A 23,867-nucleotide genomic window follows, 5' to 3' on the forward strand; every position below is an offset into this window, starting at 1 on the left:
CTGTAAAAGCAGCAAAGAGTCCTGTGGCACCTTATAGACTAACAGATGTATTGGAGCATGAGCTTTCGTGGGTGAATACATGCATCCGACGAAGTGGGTATTCACCCACGAAAGCTCATGCTCCAATACGTCTGTTAGTCTATAAGGTGCCACAGGACTCTTTGCTGCTTTTACAGATCCAGACTAACACAGCTACCCCTCTGATACTTGCCACCTGAAAAGTTCACTCTCCCAAGCCAGAAACAAAGACAGAAAGAGTGCTTATGATAGGAAGCAGCAACCCAGAAACAGCAGAACTATAGGTACCAGTCAATTTGTCAGATTGGTGAACCCCCCAGTCCTTGCCCCCATCACACACCCAAAACACTGATGTCCATAGTCACCGATACATTTTGTCCCATCACTCTTAGAATACTAGAGAAATCCAAAACAGGAGCAAGGGAGAGAGAGTTTTTCTACCAGCTCTCACACCACCACTGGGACACTAAATGGTAGCAGAGGAGGAAACACTCTTTAGAATCAATAGTGAATACACTGCAGAGATCTCACCCCAGAAAAATAAATAAAAACCCAGTTTATATTTCCCACTAAGAAATGTATCATGTCTGCAGCAGAGCTCACCTTAGCTCAGTGTCGGAGTCCAAAGGAATCAAAATCCCATGTCTGATAAAGTTTTCTACAGGTTCTTTATGAGAATTTGTAACTTTCAAGTGAATACATTCAGTTATAGACTTAGCACAACTGAAGTAGTCTTTACATAGCTAACAATCACACAATATTCAAAGTAAAATCTACAGATCTAGCAATAAAAATGATATAGAAGATAATAAATGGTAAAACAAATGCAGAGTACAATTTAAACATTCTGTAAGTAATTTAAACTCATTTACCTGTAAAGTCGGTATTGGCAGGGAGAGTAGAACTGGGGAATTTGTAATAACCATTTCCTGGGAAACGGATTCCTTTCATTACTTCCACCCTCGTTATAGCTAAAGATGAATCCATTCTTTCCAGCTGGTAGATGGGAGAAGGCCCATTAAGTTCTTCAGGTTCATTCCAATTTATCTTTAACACTGTGCTGTTTACTCCTTCAAGAAGAGGGGCAGCAAGTTTTCTTGGAGCTATGTGTAGGGAAAAAAATTGTTACCCATGCATAACTGTCCAGACTGCTTGGAACTTAATTTCATACATGTAATATATTGTTTATGAGGGTCCCAGTTTCTGGTCAACCAAACAATAAATGCAAATCTCCACAGAGCCACTATACTATGCTACTATACTAATTGAAGGATTCTTAATATTTAAAAAAAAAAACCTAGTCTCAACCCTGTAGTAATGCCTCCTTTGCTCTTCAAACTTCGGATACAATTATCTACTATTCCATCCCAAGCAGACCATGAGACATAACTCTTATGGACCCTTAATAATCTGAATCACTTCCGCATAATAGAATTAATGTTCTCTCTTTGATTAGACTCTTAGCCCCCAATTCTGCATTGCTCTCAAGGGGCTCCATGTAGGCATACTCCCATAGGGTTCTCAATGCAGGGTCGGGGCCTAAACTCAGAGGGAAATCAAACTTTAGTAGCTTCTTCCTAACTGCATTTTAGCACTCTGGTACATGATAAAACAAGATTTTGCCACAAAGTGAACAAATGTTGGTCAACAAAAGCACAACCATTATCCCAGTACTTGTATTGAGGACCTACGCGGTGATTGCTCTCTAGCAAATAACCAGTTTGGCACATCCTCACTGTTTTCATGAAAGATTCTTCCTCAAAGCAGATATATAATTTTATGAGACATTGTCATGTATACAGATAATTCTCCAACTTGAGTAAATGTTACTCTCCATCTTTTCTTGCCTAAAAGCTGGTGCTCTGTAGGACACTACGAAGCTGATACAAGACTGACTCTTTGCAGGTATGAGCATGTCACAGAGTTTGATATTATTACTTTTTTTCCCCCCAATACTGGAACATTCAGTGTGACACCTATTTAATCAAGCCAACTGCGATGATTACTCTACAGTTGAATTAAGAACTAAAACTATTGAAGTTTTTAAAAAACACTGTACAGTAAGCCACTGGAGGGCAGCATGACCTGTTTGGATAACGAAATGATGGTCCTACAGGTGTGAGTGGATTGATTCAGCAAAGCAGTGTAACCAGCTATTCTCTACAGCTGATATACAGTAGTTCTTTATTAGTGGAATCCATATCCATCTTATATTGTTAGTAACCCCTCTGTCTGATAAATAAGGATTTAATAAATGAATCTTCATTGTGTGCGACTGGAAGGGAGATATGATGGAAACACATTCAATTAAGCCATTCCCATGACTACTATAGGGCACCAAACTCACTTCAGGAATAACATGATCTGGACTGAAATACAGGTCTTCAAAATCTGATGAATTGCATCACAACACGCCCTTGTGTATACTATGTGCTCATTGTATAGACCTTCATTTGGATTGAATTAATGATGTCCTTTTAAAGATTCTTGCATTTATAGGACTATTAACATACTTTGCTTTTCTCCCATTAACCCATAACATGTTGTTATTTCTTTTCCTCCAACTTGATAAATACTCTTCTTGAAGGGATAAAAAAAAACCCACCAACCATACTGCATGGGTTGTAAATTCCTACTTAGACATCATTTAGGACTTCACAATCTAATTAGCATCACACCGCTATGTTGGAAATTTACAATGTCAAAATTAAAGTAGTGTGGTGTGAGGTCATCAGCTTTCCCTGCATAGGTAGGGCAGAATACTAATGAATTTCAATATAAATGCAGAGGTTTAAACAGAAAACGTGGCTTAACAATCAAAACTTATCGCTGGAGAGAATAGGTGTACGTCAGCATTTTAAATGCAAGTACTGAGGTTGAGCCCTCTGGTTCATCTTACTGATGCTAAAACAGAAACACTAAAATTCATTATTTCTAGTAATGAAATGTACACAGATAGCCAACGCTTATGACAACAAACATATCTCCCTTAGAAGTCCACCATTAATAAATGGTAGCTGCTTGGACTGTAATTATGGCATCCCTGCTACCCAAACTTGAAGCTTTTATGGGGCTTATGCAATTAACTACTTAAATGCATCGTAACACTTGCTTCTGTGACAGGGAAGTATTGATCTTTTAATCATTTTCAAGTCTCCTCTAGCACAAATAAATGTACTACAGTTACAGTTAATGCACTGTGTACATGCATTAAACACTGGCATGACACAATTTATTATTTGGTGATATATGGAATAGAAGCCTAGCCTTTCAGAAAGTCTTTGCTATAACATCAGTATTTAAAACTACAATGTCCTTGGTACTTGAGAATTCACCTCCTTGCACACAGTGAGAACCTATTCTTAAGTCCAGACCCCCCAAAAAGCTGAAAATAAATCTGTAACATTGGCCTTCATGGTACTGTATGCTGAAATTAAAAATATTCAGGACTAAAAGATACAGTATATATTTTCCTAAAGGTGTCACTGTGGTACCTGTAGCTACTATGTTAAGATGAATTGACTATAATTTTACCTATTTAATTTTTTTTCAGTCACATTCTGTTAAGACACATCTGTCAAAATAATGAGCATACTGTATTTTAGTAGATTCAAAGTCACATTTTGGATATTTTAATTATGTAGTTTTAATGTCTTGCACTATAATACATATTTAATAAATTGTAAAGCTAAAACAGTATTTAAAAGCCTATGATTGCTGCATGCCATTGAGTAACAGAGGGCACCAAAAAGACCAGTAAAGACAGATGGTCCATATAGCTTATTTTAAAGTCATATATCCAAATACAGGTCATTACAAATAAGCCTTTCCTATGCATGTGAGCGAACATGCAAAAACGAAGTTGCTAAGTAAAGAGCAGTTAATTTTGTTTTTGTTTGAAATAATATCATTTTAGTTTTAGAATCTAAGACAGATGCCAGCATTTCACTCTGAACAGATGGTAATTCCATCTAATAGTGCATCTCTGTATTAGTAAGGTCTGTTGTGTATACAAACAGTAATAAACACTAGGTAAGGATCAAAATAAATTTTAATTGTTGACATTAAATTCTGGCAGCCACAGTTCTAAAGATGCAATATTCCTTTCTCAAGTCTGTCAGGTTTACTAATACAACTGCTAAAGCTTTTCCACGGACTGCCAGATTCCTGTCCCAATAAAAATGTGTTTACAGTCTGGCTACAAAACCTTTACCAGTCTACATACGTGTATATGTTTGAATAAATAATTCTCAGTGTATTACAGGTGGATGTTTCTGTACCCATCGGTATTAGTCTGCAATTAGCTATTTAAGGTTTTCAAGATGATTACAGGAGCAAGGTGTTACTCTTGTTTGTACTATTTACAATGAAGACATATAAATACTTAAACTTTTGAGTGCTGTCCATTAGAGTTCATACTGTAGCACATATAAATCAGAGAAGTTATGAACTTCACAACCATTTTGGAGGTGCAATTTTTTTTTTTTTTGGTCACGGTGGCATGAGTCCTATTTGTCTCCAAATTTTGCCTATGAGTAAAACTATATGCAAAGCCAGACAGCTATCAGTTTCATCATTGCTATGGGTTATTTGGTTCACAGGACCCTGCAATTGCTGTAGCATTCCTGGTACAAGCTCTGCTTCCATATGCACTTCAAGCAGTATCAAATGTGTCAATAGTAAATGAGTGAAGCAACAGTACTTATGGCTTCTGACAATCATTTTAGACTTTTTCAGAAGAATCTTTTTAGTTTGTTTGTTTTTAAAGAAATGTTAATGAAAAAACAAATAAGAAAACATCCATAATGGGTATCAGGAGACCATTTAATAATATGTATTATAATCATATCTTAAAAATAGATGTAAAATACAGTATTTAAAAAAAATCATGAAAAATATATTGCTTCCACCATATGGGACAACCAACGACTTACCAACCGATTTAAGATGCAGCATATTGAGCTGACCATATGTTACAGTGCTGTTGAATGGCTGAGTGATTCATGCCCGTCACATTCTAGTATATCAATTAAAGCTCCTTGAAGTCTGCATGATTTGTGTCTCTGTTATTAAACCCTGCTAATTCATCCCACTTACACATCTGTTATAAATCTCTAGGAGTGCTGCATGATTCATGGCAATCTGTGAGCATGGTACAGCAAATTCTTCTCCTTGTAATTAACAGTAAATTGTTTTACTGCCATGCAATGAATTTTTCAGTTATATTGCAAATGAACTCCTAAATGCACGGTTCTTTCCTAAGAACTGACTTATATCATTAGGCAATTAAAAAGTATTGCTTTGAACCAAAAGCTTTTAATCAAGAGAAATACAACTTACACATACCTTAAAAACCATGCAAATTTGACACACTGGCAAAAGAATAATGTGAGCTACTTTCTGAAGTGTAATGTTGGGCGAACAAACAAACAATTGGCTTCCTACTATTTTACCAAGACTCAAAGAGCAGTTTAACTACAGCTTGAGAACACTAAGAGAGACAAGTTTGAGCTGATACTGTTTATCTCAGAAGTTACTTAAAGTCATCTGTCATTACCAAATTTCTTAGATTACTTTACACTTCTCTAATTGTAAAACAGTGCCTTTATTCTTTAAATAAATAATCGGCTAATTAGCCAAGCTGAATCATCAGACGACTCAAATGCTGCTCAAGTGTTCTTGTCAAAGGTGAAGCAAATTCATTTCAGTTTTGCCTCTGCAACCTTCTGAAGAGGCTTTGATATTTTTTTCCTTCTACATTCTTGGCAGCAGCCTCAAATTCATGAGTCCATACATCAAGTCAGTAGTTTAACAACAAATGAAATTAAATTCAAAGAAGGGAAACTAATTGAAGGACAGCAACGAAAGTGTTTGGTAATGTGCTTTTTAATATGGCATGCCATATTTGCATGATAATTTTTCCTTTTTAGCATGGAGCAGAAAGTGACTAGCTTAATGAGGGATTATTCAAGACAGGGAATGAACAAAATGCATTCATAACTGAGAACAAAGATTGTATTATGAAACAAAAACAGGCAACTGCCGAGAAGTAACTGGATGATTGGTTTATGCATTATGAATAAAAAGGTAGAAAAATATTTATATTAGTATTCACTAATGACTATATATACAAGATTGTTGTAATTAAAATTATAAATTAACATATTAAGAGAGCTTGTTTAATCACTTTGGGTCCTATTCGCAATGAAAAGACTTATGTACATGCATGCAAAACAATGTGTGTTTTCAGACCAGCAGCAAACAGCCTTCATATTTTACTTTTAAGAGAGAGAGAGAGAGAGAGAGAGAGAGAGAGAAGTTAATGCACGATTAATTACCAGCATAACGGGATATGGGTTGTTCTGAGACTTTTACTTAGAATTGTGTAGAAAACCAATTTATGACAGGCATAAGCAAGTGATGCATTGCTAGTGCAAATGGAACGTAGCTCTCTCCAAAAGAGTTTGCAGTGGACTTTTTTCATAAATGGATAAAAATGGACAAAATTACTTAGATTAAAAGGGTAATCAAAAAATAAAATGACATCCAGGAGCGTAAGACAGCCCAGACAGCCCATCCTCATCATTACCCCAGTAAACCCAGAGGCAACTCCAAAGCCACCAATATAACTGCTTGAGGAGTCTGCCAAGAAGCCAGATGCAGCTGCTGCTGGAAGAATATCTTCTACAAATTAGCTTCTGAACCCTGTAATTGCCATCAAAAGCAAAGGAGCAGTAATACAATGTGCTGGGGTGAATGGCAGCAATCAAAAGGGTGTGTTTTGGTGTCTCTTTTAAAAACAAATGTTGTTAAATTTAAGTTTGAAAAAAATCTTACAAAAGGACAAATGAAAGACAAACATAATTACAAAAAGTGAGTTCAGTCACACAGTAGTTAATGAAACAGCTGTATAGATTGTTTAAGTCACACTGACTATTTGATATTGAGATCTGTAGGATAAGCAATTACTGTTCTCACACAGCTAATTCTATTCTGCTGAAATGTCACAAACCAAAAATGGGAGGGGCGGGGGAAGAAAGAGACAACTAGATGTCTCTGTGCCTTACAGAAAACTTTTGAGACCCTGAATGTTTTGCCTTTGAGAAATCTGCATTAAATATACAATTACACGGATTTGACCATAAACTGCTTTCAAAAAATGGACCATAGGTGCTGGAACTAGAGGTTCTAGGGGTGCTGCAACACACACTGGCTTTAAGTGGTTTCCATTATATACAGGATTTACAGTTTGATTCATGGCTCTCAGCAACCCCACTACACAAATTGTTCCAGCACCTCTGAAATGAAGTAGAAATCCTTAATGACAAACATCTCTGAACTCATTTTAATATTCAGGAAGTGATGCAAATATTCCTAGTATTCTATGCAACTATATTTTTTGAACCGCTTTCTTGTGACCAGATCCTCCCCTGGAGTAATTCGTATACCTCCAGTCTATGAAGCTATGCCAATTACCTCCGCTGGGAATGTGATCCATAATGTAATGGTCTGAATTAAGCACAAAACAGAAAAAAACTTTGAAAATAAAAAAAATAGTTGAAGATCCATCTCCAAGGGTAACTGTCCTGGGTGCCCCTCATGGCTTCAGAGTGGCCGTGCAAGTAGCCCCGTGCCTTGAGTGCTCTCTTCCAGGCATTCACAGTTCCTTTTTCCCATGGGCCAATCACCTGCTTGCATTCTTCACCGTATGTGAGAAGGCATCTCCTTCCTAGTACTGCAGCAGGGCACAACAGGACCAGTGCTTTTGCCTCCATTTCTCTTTTCTTCCATATCCTCCAGTAACTCCACACAAGCTTTCCACATATAAATAGCCTTTTGCAGGGTTAATTAGCACAAAAGACTCTCCACCACAATCCAGATTTGTCCAGCACAGACCAAACAGTACACTCACTCTTTCAAGTCCCAATATATATCAACACATCAAGTACAGCTCCAGCACCTCTCACCCTCACCTCCCACCTCAGAACCTAGAGCTGGGGAGCGTCTCCATCCTGTTTGCTTACCAAGTCTGGTTTTAGAGATTTCAGCAAGCTCATCCCCCCATCATTTTCCAGTCTTCAGCTCTCTCCTGCTCTCCAGCTTAGCGAGCCAGAAGGTATCTCCCTCAACCCTCTCTGGCCATGGCTCTCTGTCCTGGGGAAGTTCACAGGTAACTCAACTGCCTTCTGCTTTCACGAATCTGATCTGACTCCACTGCTCCCCGCTTCAGGAGCATCCGTGCCCTGAAGGTTTCAGCCCAGCTCTGTTCCTTCTTCTGAGCTCTCACTACTTTCATTACTCTGGGTTCTGAGCTCTCTCTCTTTCTCTGAAATTCCCTGAGCAAGACTGCCAAAGTCCCACTGCCTCCAGTCCCTTGGGAGTCTGCAGGGGAAAGAGGGCCTCCAAGGAGAAAGCCTTGAGAGGCAGTGCTCAATTAAAATAGCACAGAAGAATGTTGTTGTGGGTCCTGAAAAAAGGAGAGATAACAAGGCAAAAGGGAAAATTCCCTGAGAGCTGTAGCCCATGGTGGGCTGAGGAACTCTTTTTGTGTTTTGCCTATGTTTGGAAAATAAAACTGTGCTTAGAAAGAGACTGTGGGGGGGAGGACGGGTTCTTCCACTCTGGTATCAATAAGAGATAATGGGCCAAATTCTATTCTCAAAAATCAAAGGTCAATGGAAGCAGCATTTGGCTCTACCACAAGCTGTAACAAAACTCAAGGATACTCTAAATTGCACTGGATTGTAACAGCCATAAGGGACTATTACACTGAAGCACACTTCAGCCACACCTCCTCCAGCAAGCTCCTTCTGCCAGAGGGCCAACAGGGAGTGGCACAGAGCCAGTGTTGCTGATTCTTTGCCAAATGGAGATTCCTTCACACTCAGGGAATCCTCACCTCCCCTTTCAAGGCAATTTTAATTCACCTTTGAACCACTGAATAGTGCAACAAGGACTTTGCATTGAGCAGGATCTGATCCATTATCCCTGCTATTGATGGGAATGGCATCTCCAAATCTGTCTGGTATTATTCTACCTTCTTATATTAACTTGAAGATTACAAAACCTGGAGGTTTTATTTAAAAAAATATATATATTTTAAATATTTTTTTTTAGAAATATTTTCTCCCAGGATGGAACTGTTGCAAATATAAACCTGTTATGGAAATAGTATTAGACACTTAAATGTAAGATTGCAAACAATTTGCTACAGTTACGAAAAATCTGAATGGTGAAAGAAAAAAATGGCATGCAAAATCCAAGTGTTTTGTCCTTTATATTTTAAAATTTATGAGCATAAAATCTGGGGAAATCAACATCAGTAGTACTGTTTCAACTGAGCAAATGCAATACGAGACCAAACCCTCCAATTCTCAAAGTGGTCACTCTCAAGATCTGCAAACGGTGAACAGAAAAATGCTATAATGTGAAAAGTCTAATAAATCCAGACCTGTCTGTTATTCTGTTTTGTATTCTCCTGTCTTCTTTAATGTGATAGGTCTCTAAGCATTAACACAACTGTGGAGGAGACAGTCATAAACAAGCTGTCAAGCTTAACCAAGCTATTCATTCTCAATCTTTGAATAAATATATACACGCAAGGTTGGATAATTTGTAATAACAACAAAGGGTCCTATGTAGGTCATATTGGTTTCTGGGGCTATTATCCTTTGGAATCCCTTGGAACAGTGAGGTTCCTATGGTGCAGAGCTGTCCAGGCTGGCACTAATTTGATACTCCATTCCAGAGATGACAATTGGATGGTTGGGAATGATGGTGGAGAAGTAAAGTCATGCTTATATGGAATGGGTTCTTAAGACAGCCAAGTTTAAAATTTTAAGAGGCTGCAGCATGAAGAGATCAAAGAAATCTCCCTGGAGTCCTGAAACAGAGAAGAGACACCACCTCAGAGCCATCTCTGTCCATTCAAACTGAAGGCCTGAACAGTGAGGGAGTGGTATCCATTGTGAGAGAACAAATCATTTCCCCCATAACTGAAAACAGGTAGACAGGCAACCATGGAAGGGAAAAAGGGCACATTAAAAAGACTTTAAAAATATTCTACATAGCAAGGGTTCTCAATTTTTTTTTCATATTATGGACCACATCACAATAGATAGCTCATTTTGTGGATCACCTCTCCTACTGTTCACCATTGCAAAGACCACCTCCTTCCCATTCATAATCCCATACAGCAGTTGCGTAACTGGAAATGGTAATATTGTGAAATTATTTATTTTTTTTTAATGTAGCGCCGCAGCTGGAAATAAGGAGAGAGCAATGTGACCAGCCAACTCTCTGCACACCACCAGCAAGTGCTCCACAGATTTGGAACCGATGTTTACAGTACTGCAGCTCTGTAACAGAGAACCTTCATAACCTGAATATTTTCAAATGGGTACACCCAAAATATGCATGTTCATCAGTGTGTCCCTGACATAGGTACACAAATACCACACTCAAGCGAGTCAAAGTTTGAAAGTCCAGTTCATAAGAAAAGAATGCAATTCCCACTCGCGTGTAAAGCCAAGCATTTGCAAAAGTGCATATACACTTCCGCATGCCTTCATTTGAAAATCTGGCACATGAAGACTTATAAGAAGCAACTGATTTATCATCAGCTCTAATCAGCGTAAGAGCTAGGGATGGGCATGATATAAACAAACAGGAATAGGATAACTAAATAACTGACTTGTAATTGAGAGAGAAGCACATAAATCCTATCGCATTAGAGTATACTGTAAACCTGCATGTAAAACATTTTGTTTTGTTTCTAAACTGTCAAGGTAAACAAATTATAATTAAGCAAGTCACTTTATATTAACACAACACCTATCCCTGTCACTGTGCATCAAACTATGATCATCTGTAATGGTACTCATTAGAAAGCTGCGTCAACTTTGTACATGGATCAGATTATTTCCTTACCAGCTGCTAAGGTTTGTCCCGTGCTTGGCTCACTGGTTACACATTCAATTCGATTGCAGAGAGTAATAGTGAAGTTGTACATTGTGTAGGGTTTTAATCCTGTCACTATATAGGACAGCTCATGAGCTTCAGCTATATACACAACCTGCAAGGCAAACAAATTGGGAGATGGTACTTAGTTAAATAATCTTTTAATTCCTGTTAATAGAGGATATGATCACTAATAAGAAATTAGACTCTGAATTTGTAGATTCATGCATTTAAACATGGAAAGGTTTGCCAAGATCCATTAGTAGAAAAAGATTATTTTGGTGAATATCAACAAGGTAGGATTTAAATGATAATACTTCCATCACACTGTTTTATGAGGTAATAATCCAGTTCCTGGGTGGATAAATGAGGAGACATAGTTATTGCCTCGTAAAGCTGTGTGGTGGTGCTGGTATCACTACAAACACTGTAGATTATGGATGACGAAGATGTCACCATTAAGTGATGAAATCCAAGCCTATCAATCTGATCATTGTGGAATAAGTGACATGAGTGGCACACATTCTGATGGGACCAGTCAATATTTACACAGCCAAAGAATTAGTAAGAAAAGACTTAAATTACTTTAATTTTGAGGTAAAATATCAAAGAGTTAGAGATAGGTGAACCTGAATAAGATTTTGTTGTTCAGATAAACTGTTTCAGATACTTGTTTCTCTAGAAATCTAAAGTCTCACAAAATTGGAACCCAGGAGGTCTAAAGCACTTTACACATAAGTAAGTTACAATTTCAACAACCCCATGAGGCAGATAAGTATTACTGTCTCCATTTTACAGATAAGCAAATGGAGGCATAGAGACAGTACCATAAATTATATACTTACATCAGTGTCAGAAATAGAATGCAGGAGTTCTGGCTGCTATTCCCTTGCTCCCCAGCTAATAGACAACACTTCTTCACTCACTCTTTAGATTTTTAGTTCAATATTAACTAAAGGGGAGGGGACAGAGTGGAATTTGAAAGAGGCAGGGTGAGGCGAGGGTGGGGCTTTGGGGGGGGGGCGAAGGGGGGGTGGGGCCTCAGGGCAGAGCAAGGGTGGAGGACCCCTGGGAAAAGGAGAAAAAGTCAGTTCCTGTGGCATAGTCCAACAATGGCCAACTTACATGTTCCTCCCACACAGATTATTCTTGCTTTTAGCATAGTTCAGGAGCAGGAGTAACTGAAGGAGCTATCAGTAGTCATCTGTGTAAGGCAGTATTGCCAGCTCCAATAATTCAAAAATCACCTGTCAGCACCCCAAAATCATGAGATTTATTTTTTAAAATATCACGATTTTTAGCCACTACTCTTGCATTTTTTTTTTATTTGCCTTTTGAACCTTTGGGGATCATGTTTTCAAACTTTTCCCAGAAATCACAAGGGTCACCAAAAACAAAGGCTGAAATTCTTGCATAATCACCTGACTCCAAAAGGGAAAGCTTTAAAAAACAACAAGGTTCAATAAAACAGAGAGATGTCAACACTGGCAAGGGGATAGAGGGACTGTGCATGGATTGCACATATTGCTGGGTGCCCTCAGGGCACATATATATGCCGCTTTTACAGAATCAACATATGCACAGCTTGAGGGTATTTACACAATTCACCTGAATTGGCTCTTCATATCTAGGCATCTCTTTCCCCTCCACTGAAATACAGCTCTCTTCAGGGGTACAATTCAACACCTATTTAAGCAATGCACACAACATTACAGAAAATGAAAAGCATGCCATAAACTGCTGGGTGAGGAAATTAGGTAAGCAGAATGTACAGTAAATAGGCAAATAAAAATTTTGCTAAGACACCAAGGCTGATACTATTTTTTTTCTTCTGTATAACATCCATATATTAGCAAACAATGACAACAGATTGATAACAACAATACCTGGGAAAATACTGGCAACATGTTTTGTGTGGTAATTACATTGATGCTGTATCCCATCACTTCTCCTCTTGCTACATTATCTTGTGGCTTTTCCCAAGATACATTGAGAGAATACGGTGAAAGAGGGAATACTGATGGAGATGGCATGAATACAGGAGCTAAAAACAAATGTGCTAATTTACCATAAAATAAATGAACAACATGTGTCATGCAAGTTTTCTTACTGTATTTGTAAAATGCCATCTGTTATAGACTATAAAATGTCTTTTCGCATCCAATTCCTTAATAAGCACCTTGTAAAAAAATTAATTTTCAGGTTGAAATGGAATTTTATATTGTTTTAAATATTATATAAAAAGGCAAAAAATAATCACCTATGCAAAATAAAACCTTGATTTTATAATGCACATGTTTTTAAAGAAGTACTAACCACCACTTAGCTACCAAACACCTTTTTTGGCAGATATAGGTAGGAAGTACATAGATGAAAAGCTCTCAGATGCAAAATTTTCATGTGATCTGGAAAAAACCTGATAAAAGCAATGATTGTTCAATGCTTAATCACCTTAAAAGCTATTTTGTTTGCTGGGCAGGTTTGAAATTAACACATCTCTCACTTCTTATAGAGGAATGCTCCTGTCTTGGATAATAAAACCTTTAAAAGCACTGTCTGCACTGTAGTAAAAGCCCCACCTTCTCACTTTGTAATGATAGAATCCCAACTTATGTACAAACACTGTACTAATGGACCTCTTCCCAAGAGAAAATTTGACACTTTTGTGATATATGCTATTTAAAAACTGAGAAGCAGAAAGACAAATTCTAAAAGGGGTTTTAGCCTAGCCTCCCATTTTGTGGAAGCAAATAACTGAGGACATGATTTTCGAGGCACCAGCAAATGCGAGCATCACTCATGAATAGGGCTCCATGTCTGTCATGGAGGTCACGGAAATCACAGTTTCCGTGACTTTCTGCAACCTCCGTGACTTCTGCAGGGGCCAGTGTGGCTGACCACAGGGCCTCCCAAGCAGCTGGGTCAACTGTTCAGATAGCCCCCGGGGACAGACACACCAACCGCTGCTCTGGCGGCCCTGGCTAGCCGTCCCCAGCTGGCCAGAGCAGCCATGGTCCCCGGCAGCTGGCGTCGCTGGTCCTGGGTGCATGCCCCTCCCCGCAGCAGCCGCCCCGTTCTGCTCCACCAGCACCCCACCCCAAGATTTAATCACAGGTATAAGTCACGGGCAGGTCATGGACTATGAATTTTTGTTTATTGCCCATGACCAGACTATGACTTAATAAAAATACATGTGACTAAATCGTAGCCTTACTGATATTGATGAGACATTTAACCACTGAAATCTGAGCTCTATCAGATAGGAAATGCCAGAATTGTCAGGAGAGCTCAGCTCCAGCTTAGGCAAGAAAATAAGTAGCCTTATTATCAGAAGAGCTCAGTATGTTGAGTACTGAACTCTTTTGAAAATCTGGCCATAGGTGTCACAACTCCAGCTGTTATGTGCAGAGTACTTTTGAAAATCTGGTCCCTACTTAGGTGCCTGGCCCTTATTTAGTGCATGAGAGCAGAGCTCTTTTAAAAATCTAGCCCCACTTGTGAGTGCTGAGTTCTTGAAAATATGGACCTGAACCTTTTTGAAAAACCTAGCTGTAAATGCAAACTAAGCCCCTGATACTCGATCATAAGCCAGTTCATTTATAAGCCAACCCCGCCAAGTTGGATAAGTAAAAACGGAAACATTTTATAACCCATTCATAAGCCGACCCCATAATTCAGGGGTCAGCAAACTTTGGCTCCTGGGCCATCAGGATAAGCTGCTGGTGGGCAGAGATGGTTTGTTTACTGCGAGCGTCTGCAGGCACGGAGGTAAACCTAAGTAAACAAAATGTCTCAGCGCACCAGCTGCTTACCCTGATTGGCTGAGACAGCAACTGTTGGGGAAATTTTTTTAGGGGGGAGAAACTGGGAGTCAGGGGAGTAACCCCTGGGACCACCCCCCACATGACCCCACCCCTAGCCCGGGACCCCTACACTCTGCCCATCCCATCCCTTCCCACCTTATCTGGGGAGGATGTCTCTGGCCTGGCTGGAGCTGCTGCAGCAGGCTGGGCAGCGCAGCTGCAGCCTGCTCCAGCAGGCCAGACCGGGAGGCACGGCAGCAGCATGTTCCATGTATTTAAAGTTAAGCTCATGCTTAAGCATCTTTCCTGAATAGGGACTTAAATGATATTCATTGCATCCACATTTATTTCTTCCCCCAAAATTGCAAGTGCTACAGAATCTGAGTTTGTTGACCTTCAAGGCTCACCTCAAGCCCTACCTATTCTCCCAGGTTTTCAGGAAAAAAGGTGAGTTAATGAGGGTTTGCTTGAAGAAGGTGTACACAATGATGGGGGAAACTACATAAAATTCAAATAACAAAATCTTATTACTCTTACGTTTGGTTATCATATGGTCTTAGATGTTTGTTGCAGTGTGATTGTGATTTTTTTCTTCCATCATCATTTTACTCATGCTAAATTTCGAGCAAATGTAAGTGAGTTTTGGATAAATAAGATGAGCAGAATTTGGCCCTATATGGCTATTTACTTAACATAAAAGCTCTCTCTTTTAAATACACTCTAGGTTTTAAAAAATGAGTTGATATGAACTAATACTTACCTCCTTCTCCAGTTCTTCCTGATATCCAGTCTGAAAATATGCTACCAGCCATGTTTACGGCTAAAACACAAAACTCATACTCTGTGAATGGCTCAAGATCAGTAATTGTGGTGCTGGTCTGAGGTGGCATTAATGCGTTTTCATTAGCAGACTCCATAATTGGCTGAGGACTGAGCCATCCACTGCTTTGGAAGATGCGACTTTCAGGAGGAATACGACTTCCATCTGATCGTAATGCTGCTCTCATATAGATTTCATACCTTATGATTATACCTAGAAATAACAGTGAGTAAACAATAGTAATTTATTGCAAATTGTTATTCATCTTCCAATTAAAATATCAATAAAAAATATTTTAAAAACTATTAACCTAGCAATAGAGCCCATAGAAAATATAATGCACGGAAAGGTGTAATTTTAATTGCTATAAAAGTTCACTTAGGTAGGGATATTTTTCCCCTTAATTTGTTGTTATTCTGTCACAACTTTTGTTGTGGTTGTTATTTGATTAAACACATAATTTTTGCACTTGAAAAAAATCTTAGGTTGGACTATTATAATTTGATTTGTTATGCTTTTTCTCTAAGGATAGATAAAAGATTGTTCTAGAGAGTTCCTACATGGATACTCTAGTAGTATAGCATAATAGTATTTTCAAAGGAACAAGTGTTTGTGCAATGGGCAGATCATTATTTAAGTGGCAGCAATGGGCAATGCCTTTAAAATAAGGTGTGATGGGATACTGTTTTTTGCCAATTTTCCATCAAAGGGAATCTATAACTAGGTGGCAAGATCTCAATGGTCAGGAAACAGCAGTTGGACTTAGATACAGCACATTACTTAAGTGCATGCCTAATTTTGAGCGCACAAGTAGGCCCATTAACCTCACATGCTTCAAATTAGGCATGTACTTAAGCCACCTTCCTGAACTGAGGCCTGAGAGAGCAAAAAAATGTAAATATTTAAGAGGAGACATCTGAGAGACCAAGAACATCAGCACAGCCAGATGTTAATAAGCATCACAGTGGATAAATATCTGGAGCCAAATTTATGGACTTCAAGGAACTGAATAACTATAATTGGTGGTGGTAGAGGCGGGGGGGGGGACAGGACGACAACTTGTCCCTTTGTCTTTTTGACAGACAGAAAGATTTGACCAGGCATCAAAGGAAATGAAATAGCATTGTTCACAGCTGCCTAGTCTTGCAAGTATATGTAAGTGAAGGTAATTTTAAGCTACAGATAATTAAATTACATTGGGACCTTGTTATTTTCTGTGTCATTCTTAGAGAAAAGTCACACTATCTAGTATTAAGTTAAATAAAAAAATGCATACATAGGAATTATTACCTTCCCCAATATAAAATATCATTGAATTTTAGAAAATACTAAGCATATGATATTAGCATTGAAGAGTTGTTCCTGCTATGCATGCCCCTAATACTGCTGTACTCTACCAGAGGCACAGTTAACAGCAGCCTCTGTGGGCCAAAAAGTAGTGACCTATTTACACTATACCAGACAGGGGGTCTTACCACTCATTTGCTCTAACACTGAGTTTTCTGACAAACAAAATGAAGTGCTTCTTCCATCAGCAGTTGCTGGGAGAAGTGAGAATGGAATCCAGGAGCTGACATTGATTGCATCATCTATCATAGGCTTACAGATCAGGGAGTGGCAACCACCAAATATAACTATGAAGCATATACTGTAAGGATCAAGAGACTAGTGTTGACACGAGCTAACACTCCAGTGCCTGTAGTCATAATAATTGCAGCCCTAAGCATACAGAAACATTCCGGTGTAAGCTAATTTCTTGACTCTCGCTAAATTAGGAAGAAAACATCCTCACAGAAAGTGGGAACTGAGACCTGTGCACCACTTTTGTGTACACAAATGCTCTTTCCTGACGTATCTGTGAGGTTTGCCATGCAAACGTTACCAGTGTGATTTACAAGAATCCCACAAAAATTTGGCCCATAGACTGCAAGATAAAATAGTAAACAGCAGAATGGAGTGCTTCACAGTGTCTTCCTTACAAAAGTTGGTGCTTCCACATACAAAAACTAAAACCAAGATAGGCCCATAACACTTGGAGATTATCAAATCTGTAACAAAGCTAGCTTAATAACAGCATGAGCTGCCATATATGCCTCATGATTTAAAAAACAGATTCTCCCTGTTAATTCTCTTAGTTTGTTAATCCTTTTACTTACTGATCTAGTAGATACAGCAATGGTCACTGCATCTGTGTGAACTAATTGGTGAGAAAAAAATGGATTTTACAGTAAACCTTTAATTGTAAATATCATTCTTGTTGAGGCAGATGTCACTAAGTGGTAAATCCTGGTCCCATTGCAGTCACTTGGAATTTTGCACTCCAATGGAATCAAGACTTGACTCTAAGAGACTACACAATAGTATCAGACAACTGATAATATTAAGAGATAGTTGAACTGATATTTTTGTCTAATGCTTGTCTCCCACTGACCTGGAAAACATGAACAGATTTAGATAAAATACTGCTTTTTCCATTGCTGAATCTCAGTTTAAGAAACTAAGCCTATTAAGACTTACCATTTGGTTTTGTAGGTGGAGACCATTTTAGAGTGAGCTCTGTAGCGCTGATGTTTTGTATCTCAGGAAAACGTTGTCCCTCCGGAGGGGCCTGTGCAGTAATTATTGTCAATGGCAGGCTCTGCAAACAGCCTCCACTGGTACATGCTTGAACACCAAAAATGTACTTTGTAAACGGAACCAGATTCTGAATAATTGTAGAGGTTTCTAAACCTTCATATTGGCCACAAGGCTGAAGATCAACTGAATAAGTACACGTCAAAACGTATTTTTCTATAGGCCCAGAATCGTTTGATGGGGTTGTCCAGTTAAAGGAAATGGTGTGTGGGCCAACAGGAAAAATTATATTTAAATGTAGGTTTCCTTTAGGTGTCCCTGATTTTGTTCTGTACATCACTGCTGCACTCCTTGTAGAACCATGAACATTGCTGACCTTGAGGTAATAGGAATAGAAGGTATAAGGGAACAAAGTGGTGTCATTGAAGCTCTGAGTACCTAGAACAAACATAAGAAGAAAATTATGTTCCACATGTCAAACACCTAGAAACCTGTCTTGAATTTGTTGCTTTTTATGCAAGTTTTGAAAGGCCACAGTATCCACATAGGAAAAGATCAAGTATTAAAAATTTAAAATATTCTGTTATCAAGTAGTCTTCCCAACCCCAGGGTATCAGAGGAGTGGGAGAAAGGGGAAAGAGAAAAGTCAAGGCCCAAGAATAGGATTTTCATCTGCATCCTGATGATGCTAGTTTCCTGTTTTCATTTTGTCTGAAAGGGAAAAAAAAAACAGAAAGAGTCTTTCCCTTCCCCTTTATATTTCTACATGGTCAAGTCCAATGAACTATGATTTGGAATCTTAAAATAGATTTGGGTATTATTCCATATTTTATAGCAAGCATTCTGTTTTATCTTTAAGATGGAGATTGCGATCTCCTGAGTGTTCCCTGCTTCCAACAGCAAAGCTAGTAGAGGGCTTAAATAAAAAAAAATCACTCTAATGAGGTACTCTGTAATCCTATCAGCCAAATCATCAGGTCAAGTTAGAAGATTATTGTTAATTTTCCTTGAAAAGTTCAATGCTTCCACAACTGTAATTTCAAACTCTCATTTAGTAATAAGATCTGTATTCATTCAGTTGCACTTAAGTGGCATTTCCTGTGTGTACTATAGATGCCCCACTCCCCCACCCCCCCTGCCCCGACACACACAGTCTAAAAATAAAGTAATAAACATCCAAATATTATTAGAATACAAATTTCTGACAGCATTAACAAATTGTTCTTACTGTTGAAATGCCATGAAGATGATTTTCACATCATTAATTAGAGTGAGTGCCAGGAAATGTCAGCAATGTAATTTTTTTAACCAAATAGAAAATAATGGTTTTGTTAAATAGGAGTATATCAATGTCTGATTATCCAAGTAGTGAATATTTAGGGTTTTTAAAGCAGCTTCTTAAATATATCAGTGGAATCATGAAATAGCGTCTTCATCTTGCACTCTGTTCTTAAACAGATTACATGGTATGATAGTATGAACATGAACAAAATATATTGAACTTTACTTGTGAAAGGATTCAACTTAAATTCTAAGTTTTCATTTTTTGCTAGGAAATGAAGCAAATGAAAATCTATCATATGATTCCTCAACTTTGCAGTCATTTCTATTTCTCTCACCATATTCATCGAATCCCTTATATACGCGTAACATACTTTCATCTTTGATTGTAATACTGCTGAACACAGTCATAGTGTTTACATGTAAGGTACACAATGTAACCAAGTCTGATAAGTACTTAAACATAGTATATCAGAATTAAAAATAATGAGGGACTATACGGCTCAAGCATTTTTAACAGATCTCAGATTAGCCACTGAACAACTGAGGCACTCAAATTCAGTAATCATTTTTGAAAATTTAATCAGATGTTTCTTTCCAAAGAAATCGAGCAGTGTGGAACCTTAGCCAAGTAGTAGGAAAAACTGAATACTGAAAAACATTATAGAACAAATGACAGGAACCTGAGATAACAATTGGAAAAAATATAATTTTTAGATATATGTCAAACACTGCTGTCTTCATTAACACTCACTATAAGGATAGTGGTCTTCCGTTGTATAAATTTCAGTCTCATCTCTATATAGTCCATAAGTAAGCCAGTTGGAATTTGGAGAATCAGGTGGGTTCCATGAAAGATAGATAACAGAAGAATTTAGAATTTCTCCTCTGGGTGGAGGTTGCTGGGATGGAGCTAAAGGACAATTTTTTAAAAAAGAACATTTTTAAAACCAAGCTCATCAATAAACATACGAATAAATAGAAGTGAAATCTTTAGGATAAAGGTTGTTCTGACACAAAAAACTGTCATGTGGACATATGGTCAATAGAACATTAATAAACAAAGCTAATGCATCAGAACTACTCTGCAACAAAGCTTTTTATCTAACTACATAAAACAAAATTTGTACATCAAAGCAGGAGCCTAAATACATTTAGAAAACCCACAGAAGTTAAACATCGGTATTACCACAGTTTTTTAAAAGCTCCTTTTTCTTTGTTTCTTTTGTTTTTAGGAAATTATCAAAAGATGGATCATATTTCTCTATGTACATTATTAATTTAAAGTTTGCCATCATCTGTTGCATTTTCAGAAGGTTCGTTTCCATTCAACTTATCTCAATGGCCACATAGCTTCATCTAAGAAAGCAGAAGAGAAAAATCTTACCTCTGGGCATCATAAGGCTGCAAGAGACCAATCCTGATGGGCTTGATTCTGATCTTCCTTACACAAGTTTTACACCAATATTAACTACATAAATTTCAATGGATTTACCCCCTGAATTACACTAGTATCAACAAACAGAGGCCTGAGGGGTGCACGACAAGGCCCAGTATGTTCTAGTTACCATCCTCTTTACAGCACAAGTAAATTATCAGATTACAGTTTATTAGAGGATAGCCAGTTATCTCAGTGCAAGGCATATTTAGGTCTTTGATAATAGACCAAGAGCAAAATTCCCTCTGTTTTTTTTCTGTGATCCAAATGAATGACCACAGTCCTTTCTGAGTGCTGGTGGTGTTGTTGTTGCTCAGTAAAATATTCTTAAATGAATTTTTATTAACATTTTTGATAAAATAGATATAATGTATAAGCCAGAACACATAAGGCCAATCTCCTAAGTAGGCACTACCCCTCCCTCTGCTTTCCAGAACAGAGGGGGAATGTGTTTGCCACTTTTCTGGACCTAGCAATCTTTGGGGACCTAGCCATCTATAAGGAAAGCTCCATGAATCTAGGACCATCCTGGGTGTGGAGGTTAAATATCTTCCCTATTCTATGGGCCAAAGAGCACACTGTGGGAACCACATCACAATTCAAAACTTGTGGCATTTCACGGACCTTTGGCCTCTAGTTGTGTTAACATCATATATAGCGGTTTGCTGAAGATGTCCAATTCTCTCTCTCTCTCTCCAATGTATATATTGGAGAGGGGGGGGGAAGAGAGAAAGAGAGAGAGAGAGAGAGAGAGAGAGAGAGAGATCTGCTTCGCCAAACCAGTTTTTTTTTATATGAGGACTCGACTTCCACAAATAAGACTTGTGAAGAATGATGGCACCATGAATAGCACAAGAGTCTTCAACACACAACTAAAACATGAGCTAAATGCAGAAATAACACAGAACATATTGTTACTGTTCCTCAGGGTGTGGAAATTGCAAAAATCTGCATCTTTTTCTTGGAAGAGGTATCCTTGGTTCAACAAGGATTAGAGGGAGAGATTGTCAAGAGCACCTAAAGAGTTTAGGAGCAGGAGGCCAATTGAAAGTCAAAAGAACTTGCACTCCCAAATCATTCAGGCACCTTTGAAAGTTTCCCCCACAATATAGCTATATTGTTAACCTATCAAGACATGCACTGTCCAACTGAGTAATCACATGAATTTATTAGATTAACCTGGATTTTCTCTTGCCCTGGTTTGTTACTCTTATTTGTTGTAGCCTGTGTTATAGTTAGACTATAAGCTCTTTGGGGGAAGGAACATGCCTTTCTGTTGTTGTTCATCCTCCCAAAATAAGTTTCCCTCCAGTAGAATGTTATTTGGACACTGATAGTGCCTTACATTTGTTTCTGCTTACACAGATTTATGTGGGTGGTGCACTTACTAATATGATAGCTGTCAGTAAAATGCTAAATTACGATGAGGAGTAATCACAAATGATGTACCACTTAAAATACAGAATTTCCATTTTGAAACATTCATTGCACTGGAAGTACTGAACATCTGGACACATCATTTTTATATGGTTCTGATTAATGAGTGTGAATTCACTGTCTTGCCACAGATCCCTAGATTTGCACAAGACTGAGCAGATAGAGAATAGCATTTAAAAGGCTAGGCATTAATCTAGAGGGGCAAAGCCCCAAAACTGGTGACAACAATTAGAAACTACAAGAATACCTGAAAGGAGAAGATTACAACTCCTACATAATTTATGTCCAGAAAAAGACTCCAGTTACTATTCAGAATGCTGTACAAGTTTTCCCACGTTTTCTAATTGAAATCTATATTAATCTATGTCATTTAACATTTTATAGCAGAATTGCCATTGACCTTTATAAAATGTATACAGTGATATAAATTAGTTGATCAGTTAAAGATGAAAAGCACCATAAAAATGCTAAGTATTATTATTATAAATTCAAATGAAGCACTATATGCTTAAAAGTGAAATTCCAAAACCAAATCAAACTATCAGGACAATGGGGAAGTACTATGTGTTCTAGAGATGGGTCTAAACCAAAACTCTGAATCTGAATACTTTCAAATTTGAGAAATTCATGTCTGGAAATAAATACATCTTTCTGGTTCAGGCCCATTTATATACTGTATATGTACTTCAATGGTATACTGTTTAAACTTAACTTGATATAGGACCCAAACACAAACTGTGAACAAAGTGAAAGTTTTGTGTGTTTGTGAGTGCCCTTTGCACACACACACACAATCTACCACACAGATACAATGGTGTTGAACATGATGTAAATGCCTAGACCAGGGGTAGGCAACCTTTCAGAAGTGGTGTGCCGAGTGTTCATTTATTCACTTTAATTTAAGGTTTCGCGTGCCGGTAATACATGTTAACGTTTTTTAGAAGGTCTCTCTCTATAAGTCTATATAATATAATTAAACTATTGTTGTATGTAAAGTAAACAAGGTTTTCAAAATGTTTAAGAAGCTTCATTTAAAATTAAAATGCTGATCTTGCGCCGCCAGCCTGCTCAGCCCGCTTCCAGCCTGGGGTTCTGTTCACCTAGGCCTGCAGCGGACTGAGCAGGGCCTGTGGCTGGGATGCCAGCTGGCAAGGGGCCGGCAGCCGGGACTCCAGACCTGGGGGGGGTTAGGGCTCAGGGCAGAGGGTGCAGGGCAGAAGGCTGGGTGTGTGTGTGGGGGGGTTCAGAGTTCAGGGCAGAGAGCAGTGGGGATGTGGGTGGTTCAGGGCAGAAGGCCGGAGGTGTGGGGGGATTCAGGGGTCAGGGCAGAAGGCTGGTGGGTGTGGGGGTGCAGGGCAGAAGGCTGGGTGTTGGGGGGACTCGAGGTCAGGGCAGAGGGCTGGGTGTGTGTGGAGGTGCAGGGCAGAAGGCTGGGTATTGAGGGGACTCGAGGTCAGGGCAGAGGGCTGGGGTGTGTGGAGGTGCAGGGCAGAAGGCTGGGTATTGAGGGGACTCGAGGTCAGGGCAGAGGGCTGGG

At 38.6% G+C, this 23,867-nt stretch overlaps 1 protein-coding gene across 1 annotated transcript in view; it reads right to left on the reverse strand.

The window, feature by feature from the left end:
- The window catches only part of USH2A (usherin), a 548,586-nt gene that overhangs the window by 413,478 nt on the left and 111,241 nt on the right, over positions 1-23,867 (reverse strand). Inside the window, exons 15-20 of the mRNA XM_034764482.1 lie at positions 20,210-20,368; positions 18,118-18,612; positions 15,541-15,813; positions 12,864-13,021; positions 10,948-11,092; positions 891-1,121 (exon numbers count right to left, since the gene is read on the reverse strand). Of these exons, the coding sequence (XP_034620373.1) occupies positions 891-1,121; positions 10,948-11,092; positions 12,864-13,021; positions 15,541-15,813; positions 18,118-18,612; positions 20,210-20,368 (1,461 nt within the window). The remainder of the gene's footprint in view (positions 1-890; positions 1,122-10,947; positions 11,093-12,863; positions 13,022-15,540; positions 15,814-18,117; positions 18,613-20,209; positions 20,369-23,867) is intronic.

Source organism: Trachemys scripta, chromosome 3 (genome assembly GCF_013100865.1).
Source record: "Trachemys scripta elegans isolate TJP31775 chromosome 3, CAS_Tse_1.0, whole genome shotgun sequence".
NCBI lineage: Eukaryota > Metazoa > Chordata > Testudines > Emydidae > Trachemys > Trachemys scripta.